We start from the raw sequence: 10,074 nt of genomic DNA, 5'->3' as shown, positions 1-10,074 counted from the left end.
GTCAGTCAGATCTGTCTCCTTCTGTTGTGTTTTCTACTAGCTTCTGGTTACAGCACAGCAGAGTAATTTAATCAGAGTAGAAAAATAACATTTTCAGGTAAGTTGCTTTTAGATTCATGCATTGGAACAGTCTCCTCTGGACTGCCACTTCACTGGATCTCCAGAAAGAAGTGCAACGGACAGTGACTAAATTCATGCCAGCAGCTGCCTCCCACTGTGTGTAAACAAATCTTAGTTCATAGGACAGAAAACAGTACTAATACAATACCCAGGTAAATGAAAAATTAAATTCTACAATTTTAATAATTTTTAACCTTTTAAATAAATTAATGTATTTTTAAAGGGGCATCATTGTGAATAAGGATAAAGCTAGACCATAGCATTAAAAATAGCAATTAAAATGAATGTTTCAAGACTGGATATGCAAGGCATTATGCAGTTAAGAAACTGCTTGAAAAGCGGCATAGCTAGAAAGCAAAAAGCAGGAGGGTGTAAGTATGCACTAGCAACTGCAATAATAAGAGTTCGTAGCTAGAACACACAGACCTTTTTTGGCTTTTAATTAGCAGCATGAAAGCTACATTTCTGAATTCCTGGTTCTGTGGCTACTAAATAAGCACTAGAGTTTCAAAAGTGTGGAATATCTAGCAACTCCTGTTAATTTGTATCACATGCAAAAAGTTCCAGGAATCAAAGGATTCTGTGAATATAGATTCAAAGTGCAAATGCCTCATTGCCTTTGCAACTCAGAGGCAACTTTGGCTTTGTTCATTTTACAAAGTAAATAGTTCTCTCTCTTTCACAGCAGCTAGTCAATTTTATTTCCCATTAAATCTGTGATTGTGAGAATGGTGCAGCCTCAGGCATGTGGTCTCAGGAATAGAACTCTCTAAATATAAACCAGTTTTGGAACTGAGCACTAAATGTTAAGAAAGAGTAGCATTTCTTCCCTTGCTTGCTCTTTTTTAAATAATAAGGGACACACTAAGAATCATTTATGTATGCTTCTTTATTTGGGGGCAAGGAAGATCTGCAACTCAGGCTACTATTTTGTTATGTTCTTAAAAAGAAAAAAAAGAAAAAAACTTGCTGGTATTCTCCAGCAGAGAGCTAAGAATTAAGGACTGACATTACAAATGTCTTTGTTTTGTTTTTATACTACATAAACAGTATTCATAAATGAATAAAGAGCAAAAATTTGTGAAAGCTTAAATCCAAATAATGGTTCTGGGCTTTTATATTTTTGGTTTTAGGTCTGAATTATGTTTTTAGAATTGAAATGACCCTACAATCAAGCCTTTGTTATCTCAATCAGAGGTGCTGGGATGCTCTGGGTAACTGAAAAACTGATGCACTGGAAAGCTCAGTGCAGTCAGAATGTAGCATCTCCATGTGGAATTAGGATGGGTCTAGCTAGGCTCATTATTTCTAGATCAGTGGCATTCATTATCAGTTCTGGTTCAATTCTTGCAGGGCAGTTTGAGGGTTTCCATACTGCTCTAGGTTTGGGGAGCCTGTAAGCTCTACTGCAGTGAGGAATAATTTCAAAGAGATATCTCAAGCCCAAAGCCAAATAAGCTTTATCAAGCTCCATTTATGTTACTAAATTAAATGTATCTGGAACTGCTCCCAGGCACTTAAACTAGTTGACACGGAGTGACTTACCTCTGTGCTAGTTAGGTCGTAGCCAGAGGAAGGCAGCTGCCATTCGGGGATGTTCCCTGGCACATTTGTTGATGAGAAAAAAGATGAGAAAGATGAGAAAAAACAGGTGACAGAAATTGAACCATGTGAGGAAGCAACCTTGCTGCAGGCCACAGTATCCCTATTTCTCCTGAGGTGAAAGAAGACAATGAAGGGGGGAAGGACAGAAAAAATATGTGAAAAGAGAAAAAATGAAGAGAAGGAAAATGAAAATGTCAGGAGAAAGAGTTATCAGTGTGAGGGTAGAAATGTGCAAATGGTGTATGTGAAAAAAGCTGCTGAAAGACTGCTGGGTGTAAAGGGAGAAAAGAGAGTATATGCTGGAGAAGGAGTTCCTAGTAACGTCTTATCTGGGTCTCATAACCTGTGCCTGTGGCTCTGTGTAAGTACCATGCTGATGTAAATAACAGTTATCAAAAGAATAGAGCAGTACTCTGACCTCTATCCTGCAATAAAGTCATGTGGGAACTTAAAACTAATTAAGGCTTCTCCTTGAGCTTTAAATCTAGTCTATGTGTAGCATAATATCCTGAAGATATTCCCTCCAGAATCTGACCAGAATTTCAAACAGTCAGAAAAGAAACTGCTGCACCAAATCTGTTTCACACATTGAGATCAATCTATGTTATGACCGGATTTCAGGAATTCCATCATTTGAGGAATTTGTGGATCAAATCTGACTTGTTTATTACAAATACATACATGATATTGCACACTTTCAGGGGAGTAATCAAAATACACTATAATGTTGCTATTATTAGACCCATAACATAGATATGAATTAGTAAAACAGAGTATAATATACAAATTTGAAGTAACTACTTTCACAGTAAGCACAGCAAGCAAGCCAATACAGACTCATACCGTAAGCAGGAATCTTTTCTTTTACAAGGAATGTTCACGATTAAATGTTCCACAAAGGAAGATGAAAGATCCCCCAAGATAAATATACTTAAAAGTTGACACAGATGAAGATGATTCTCATGCAGTTCTTCAAATGACCCCTTTTAACATAAACACAGAGGAACTTTTATTTTGAAATTAATACTACCAAGCAAAAGTCTATAAAGCAAAATTAACCCTTCTTTTTAAGAGATGAGAGTACAAGCTGTTATTGATATCTGTGAATCAAATCTCAGTGCATTTTTGGAAGGTTTGCAGATGCACATAGGAAATAGAAGAAAAAATACAAACTGGTGTAGCAAAGTGAATGCTACAGCTGATTCATCCTTGTCTGTAGATCCCAGAGGCAAAATAGGAACAGCACCATATTCTAGTAGCTGCATCATGGAGGAGCTATTTAACAACAAAGGTAAATTCTGATTTTCAAAAGTTACATACCAGAAGTTTTTAATAGGCCTAAAACATATTCTGAGAAACAGTAGTGCTTATAATGTGTAGTACTTACAAATTAGAAGAAAAACATAAATTGATTTCTATAATTTAATATAATAGTTTTAATAAAATACAGAGAGAGCAAAGGATATGTTCTCATAACTTGTTTTTAAATCTAATTTAAGCTCAGTAATTATAGTAGAACTTGTGATGAAGGCCACAGATAAGCCTTCTTTTCTATCTTTATAAAGCAACGGCTTTTGGAAAGAGCTGAACTAGATGTGAAACTTCTGGCCCTGTTTATTCAGCATTATAGTGGTTTCCACATCCTTATGTCCCTGATGACAGAGCTGCTTTTCTATTTATGCTGTTTGTATTCAGTTTGTGCACACTGGAATTACATACACTAGTCTTTTTACTGCACAGGGTAATGCCTCTCTTGCCTTAGCTCATGAAAAGAGAACAATGTGACTATTGGAATTAAATAAAAAACTTTATAGCCGCACAAGCTTAAATAATATAAGAACTTAATAAAAAGTCTTTCTGGTATAAATAGAAATAAATAGAATAAAAATATCTTCTTAGTATCATTTGTTCCTACTCAAGTTATTTTCATATTGTATTTTTCCACAGGCCTATGTAGGGCCTGTAAATCTACACCTGTAGATCTATAGAAAGAGTTTGACCTCATTATTTCCATTCTCTTTGCTTCTTACCGTGGTTCATTTTTGCCTGTCACCTTGATCCAAAAAAACCACTACGATAACTGGGAGGAACTTTTCTCTCCTTCAGTTTTTTTTTCTGTAAATGAAATACTAAATTCATTTTTATACATGTATGTGTGAGTATATATAAATGTATATGTGTATATATGTATATAAGTGTATATATAAATTTCTATATGTAAATGGAGTTGTCTCCTACATGTCAGTGAGAGATGTGGTATAAAGGTACAGTTATCCACATGAGTTACTATTATCAACCTCATAACACTTCAGAGTTCATAAGCCACATTTAGTGAATGTACTTTAGTCACCTTTTTGACACACAAAAAGTGTGTGGTTACTAATAAGATTATTCAGAAGAAAGTAAAAAGAAAGAGTTTTTAAATGTAAATGTAAAACAGTAAAAGCTTTTTTGGAAAAGAGAAGAACTATATAAAATGGATAATTTACACCATTTCCTAAGAAGAACTGCAGGAACAGTAAACTACCCAAACCTAAGACCTATGTGCTAAGAATATCAGTGATGTGAAAAACACATCTGCATCTAATATAAAATAGGAAGGAAAGTAGAGCTGAGCTGGAAGATAAAAAGTTTGATATCATGGAACTAAACACTGGAGAAATAACAGACCAAACAGTGATGAACAAAAACATGGTTATGATCAATAGTACAGAATATCCTTTTATATATAAATGCAAATGGGTATATTTGTTTTTATATATGTATACATATCTAAAACAGGAGTCCTGAAAGATAGAATGGGTAAGAAGAAAGTCTGACAATGAGAAAGGACTTTAATATAATAGATCGTAAGAAGAAATACCTTTTTTAAGACTACTAGTATAGGTGGGAAAAGTAGACAAGCTTGCTTAATATACCAGGTGGTAATTGAAACACAGCTGAATATTTCAGGAAGATGTGGTGAGCCTGTCTAGATGATGGAGACGGGCAAGGAGCACCACTTCCAAAAGAGTCCATGCAATCTAACGAGATAAAATCCCTGGGAACAGAAGATCACAAAAGAGAAGCACAAGTTTGCTCTCTCTACTTGTTCTCCTGGTATCACGAGCCTCTTATTCAGGAAAATTGGACTGAATGTACAATGTTAAATAAGGTCAGAGGTAATGAGATTTAATGAAATAATTATAACAACTCCGGCGACATATGGAACCTTCTAGTTGTTGGTGATTTTAAACTCACTGATTCTTGATAGAGTGCTCTAGGATATGGAGAAATTGGAGCCCCTGAAACTTAATTCACAAATGTTACTAGTCTGTGTTGCGGATGACAATGACTTCTCCCTAATTTGTCTCTCAGAATACTGCTTTTCATTGATGTCTCTTGAGCTGCTTTTTGGACGACTAGAGCTATCAGTCAGCATTCAGTCCCCATTATGATACCATTACTTATGGTGAAGAACGTAAAAGGCAGACTGTATAAAAGTTGCCACTTCTAAAGGAGGTTTTTGGGAAAGTTATGAAGCTCATCAAAAATGTCCTTGGGGTAAAAATGAGATAATTTAAACCATGACAGTTGATATGGAAACTCATGAAGCTTAGGTGATCAAAGATAAGTAATCTGTTAAATAAAAAATATGCAGAATAGCAAGAAAAGTATTAATTAGGTAGCAGGAGACAAGATTATTCAAGAAATAAATATCCTTCAGCAATCAGAAATCCGATTTTTGTAACACCAGTAAAAAGGGGTCTAAACTACAGCAGGTAAAATGTAAAATAAAAAGTAGGAATATTAAGAAATACTTGCAGAGCAAACAGTTAAATGTATGAAAATAAACAAGAATTTTAAAGTTTGTCAGAATAGTTTACAAGATAATTGGTTAGTTGGCAGACCTCAGAACAGAAGGCATAATTAAGAAACAGCATGTTGCAGAGAAACTGAACAATTTACCTGCATCAGTCTATAATGAAGAAATTGATCTCAGAACAAATTTTTCCAGATAATAAAATAATGCCAGTGATTAAGATACCAGCAGAGGAGATGTCTGAACAATCTGCTAAGCAGGGACAAGCTTCTAAGACTAGCTTCTATTCAGATGAGATTTCCAAATGGTTTAAAAATTAAATAAAAGAGCCGCTAAAATATATGCAAGCTGTTACAAAAATCATCTATTATACCAGACTGGCAGTATAAAACGTTAGACCTACTGTTAAAGAGAGGTTGGCGTGATCCTAAGCAATACAAACCTACAAACTTTCAGAACAAGAAAAACTAACTGGAAAAATAAAAAAGACTAGAACATGTAGAAGATTGTGATATATTAGGTCTAATCAGGAGGAATTCTAATAGAAATCTCTGCCTCTGTCATCTATTATTTGCACAGCTGTAGCACTTGAAGGCTGCACCATTTTTTCTTAGACTCCGTAGACATACAGAACAAAGTTTCAGTTGCTATGAATCTGCAGACTGAGTAATAAGAGTTCATAGGTGGATACAGGTGATAGGAGGAGGAACTCAGGATAAAAAAAATTGAGATCAGTGCAAGAAGTAATGATCATAACATACCAACTGATTAAAGTTTTTATTTAATTTAGGAGCAGGTTTGAGAGAGCATACTGGCACACAGCAGATTTGCAGGGGGGATTCTTTTAATGTATTCAAAAAGAAATGGAAGAAAATGTGTAGATATGCCTTGAAAAATGGGTCAAAAGAAAACAAATGTGCAAAAATGATTGACTTATGGAGCAGGTCAACAGATGAGTACATAAAGAAGAAGCAATTTTCATAGGGTATAGGAAAAAGATTGAGCAGAAGACACAGGTGAACAATTAAGTAAGGATCTGCTGTACATAAATGTCACATCAAAACACAAAAATATATGGTGTGAAACTTAAATGAATTGTGCTTCAGTCCAGAATGCCTGCTAGTAAGCAAGTAACAGATCATTCTTTCTGTCTTTTGCAGATTGCTTACCTTGGACTGCAGTTTATCATCATTTCAGCCAGTACTCTGTCTGTAAGACCCACTATCAATATTTTCACTGCACTTATTTTTTTAATCAGACAATATAAACACTATGGACTTGTTCAAAACAAATTTTATTTCATGCTTGATGGGCACTTGGCCTTGACTGCTGTTAAAACAATGCACAAAATGTTTTCAAGGGACCTAAGAAGAAATAGGATGTTAGAATTACATGGGTATTGGAAATAGCGCCTGAGGGTCATTTCAATAACACCCACGGCAGGAGAGAATGGCTGATGATTCCTGGCTAAACAAACAAGCAAATATTGTCAAGGATGTTTGCTGTGTATCCCTGTCAACAGTATCTAGCATGCAAGAACAATTTATTCACTCTCAGCTTGCTCCCTGCTGCTCCCAACCCTAAATCTCTGCCGCTCCTCCCCATCACGTGGCCAAACTGTAAGCACCCCATCATGTGCTAAAATGAACACACATGGGACAGGCATGTATGCCACGCATGCCTTGGAGCATGAGTTAGAGACTTCTTTCACTCTCCAACCTCTGGGTGCGCCTGCAACACATGATGAGACACATCTTAGTTATGGGTTCAGAGAGGCGTTCAGAGAGGTCATATGATGGCAGAGAGGAAGGTGCAGGTAGTTTTGGAGTGCTTCAGTAAGAGGCTGTAAACCCACTGTAGTTTTTGTAATACTGTGTTACAGGAGGTTGCATGAGGGGATTGTGTTGGTGATGGGTTGGACAACATTTCAAAATTTTAGATTTGCCCACTACCTCCCTTGAGCAGTACCAAGTGTGCAAAGTAGAGTCACTGACTTCAGTGTTGTTATATGTTATTATATTATTACATGCATTCATTGTTTGTGGTTTTGATTTTGTGGTGAAAAAGTAGAAGGGGTGTAGCATACTACAGTGTTTTTCAAGCTGCAGAACATATGGGAGAGGAGGAGGTACCTCAAGATAATCCCCAGATCATCCAGCTGTGGGGAAGGGGCAGTGGCTGACAGCATCAGCAAGAGTGTTGTTTGTAGTCCATGGATCTCCAGTTACTGATCTGGGTGGGCAAGAGGGTCTTTTGTAAGGGCTAAGTGGTGTCAACAGCTATTCCCTGAAGGAAGTTATTAGATGAAAGCCATGACAGGGAGGAGAAAATGCATTATCTGGGCCTATGACTCTTGTACTGTGCCAAAAGCTGTTTCTACCACAGAAAATGAAGTCTGCGGTTTGCTCTGGCCACATTCTGTGATGTGGAGGCCTTGGGCTGACTCATACTGATGGTGTTTGGTGCTTCTGAAGTTGCCACTTTAACACCAGCTCCTAGCCACAATGGAGCCTCCCACCAGAGGACAGGTGAGGAAGAAGATAGGGAAGCGGTATTCTGCTTCTCAGTGTTTATACGCATGGGGGCAGGCCCTTTTAGAAGATTCAAATATAGGCCTTCTTCCATTTTGAATTCTAGCAAATTAATTTCAGGTTGTTGTTACAAGCTGGACCCAGGTGTATATATAAAGAGATAGAGGTATTATGTACCAGGATGTCTTGATTATAGAACTATGAAAGGCTGGTGAACGTGCAGATGGAATTACTATGTATATTTGGAATAGGCATGTGTTGGTGGGGATAAATACATATATGCAGAATTAACTACTAGAGGTAAAGGCAAATTGTATGTAATGAGTGAGTACCAGTCAGCAGAAAAGCTGGGAGAGAGAATATCTGTAGAATAATTTGGTATGAAATTAACAACTGAATGCACCACAGTGGGCTTTGGATGAAACTGCATTATCATACAATATTATGCAAATTCATGCATTTATGCAAGTTTCTGCCTAGTACAAAAAAGAATTGTTTTCTCCCTACCACGTGAAAGGTTATATACATCAGCTAAGTTTACATCCCTGTGATCATTAATTTAAATGATTATTCAAATACTCTTCTTCTAATTAATATCTTCATTTGTATTTCTCTGGATCTGACTGGCGCTGATAGCCTGCACTTGAAAGTTTGGTATTTCTCGTTACAGGAAACTCCGGCAAGCTGCGCAGGGCGCCCGATGGGTGGAAGAGACGGCTGTGCGGATAACTGGTGACCTTTAAGTCCAGCTCCGCTTTAAATGCTGCTTGAAGAGCTCACGCGGGCTGGGGAAAAGCGCTGGCTGTATTAACGAAGAAGGAAGCGGCAGAAAGTGGAAGAAAAGGCTGCGGCTCTCAGAGACAGCTGCGAAGGCGCCGAGCCGAGCTGCGGAGGCAGCAGTTCCGCCGCCCCCTCGCTCGTTCGTGGGTGGCGCCGTTACCACACGGCGGCACGTAGCCGCGGGACAGGCTGCCTCGGCGGGGCGCCGGCCTGGCCGGGGCCCCGGCACGCGGCTCCCCGCGGCGCGGCGCGGGCTCCTGGGGTCGTCCGGTTCCTCACAGGAGCGCGGGGCGGCGGCCAGGGAGAAGGCACGCGACGCCGGCGCCAACGGCCGCTTCCTCAGCGGGCGCGAGGCCGCCCGCGCAGGCCGCCGTCCCGGCGCGGAGCACGCCGGGAGCTGTAGTCTCCGCGGGGCCCAGCGGCCACGCCGCCTGCGCCACAGCGCGGGGCGAAGGCCGAGGAACGGCTCACCTCGCCCATGGGGGGCGGCGGGAGTTCACGCAGTCCCCAGTCTTCCTCTCCCGTCAGACTAGCGGACGGAAATCTTCACCCGCGCGGGGAACTGGCAGGAGAACGCGAATATTTCACCTTCTCGCGCCTCTCTCCCTGCTCGGGGAAGGAGAGCGGGACGGTCTTCTGCGTAGCCTTCCCTCTCCCCGCGTGCAGGTGGTGCGGCCCGCCGGAGGTCGGCGGGCCCCCACCCCAGCCGGCTCGGCAGGCTCCATGGCAGATCCTGCTCAGTCCGGGCGCTCCATGCGCCCCCCCTCCCAGCTCTTAGAAGCGCGCTTTCTATTGGCTGCGGCCGGGCGCTCTTGCCAATCAGGAAGCGGCTATCATGGAGGAAGGGAATAAATACAAGATGGCTGCTCGTATAAAACCAGGCATTGGGCTTCGCCCCGGCGATGGGGGAATAGAGGCTTTAACCCGCGCTCTGAGGGCTGCGCACCGCTCCCGGCCGCACCGCCACCGCCCCCCCGGGGGGAGCCAGACCCCGACCGTTGCCGCTCCCAGCTGCGCTCAGCCGCTGCCCGCGGATCGCCGGCGGGGCCGAGGCCGGGTGCGGCGCCCGAGAGGCCTGAGCTAGGCCCTGCCCTGCGCTCCGCTTCGCGGGAGAGCGGCGCCGGCCCTGCTGCTGCCCCGCCGCTCGCCCCCGCGGGGCCCGGCTCCGGCGGCCATGGCCGTCTCCAGGTCGGTAGGAGCGGGGAAGGGCGGGGGAGGGGGGCCGGCAGCGGCGGC

The 10,074-nt window shown here is 41.2% G+C and overlaps 1 protein-coding gene across 2 annotated transcripts in view; it reads left to right on the top strand.

Moving 5' to 3' along the window:
* The first annotated feature begins 6,400 nt into the window (after positions 1-6,400).
* The window catches only part of BTAF1 (B-TFIID TATA-box binding protein associated factor 1), a 59,911-nt gene continuing 56,237 nt past the window's right edge, over positions 6,401-10,074 (top strand). The window contains exon 1 of one of the 2 annotated variants that reach the window (XM_026061957.1): positions 6,401-6,780. In XM_026061957.1, the coding sequence (XP_025917742.1) occupies positions 6,640-6,780 (141 nt within the window). In that variant the 5' untranslated portion in view covers positions 6,401-6,639. Of the gene's footprint in view, positions 6,781-9,686; positions 10,027-10,074 lie in introns of those variants that run through there. The other variant, XM_026061955.1, reaches the window with a different exon arrangement.

The sequence above is a fragment of the Apteryx rowi genome, unplaced genomic scaffold, assembly GCF_003343035.1.
Source record: "Apteryx rowi isolate R43461 unplaced genomic scaffold, aptRow1 scaffold_188, whole genome shotgun sequence".
Classification (NCBI taxonomy): Eukaryota; Metazoa; Chordata; class Aves; order Apterygiformes; family Apterygidae; genus Apteryx; species Apteryx rowi.
Note: the sequence above shows the minus strand (reverse complement) of the source record. Positions and strands in the feature narration are given on the sequence as shown.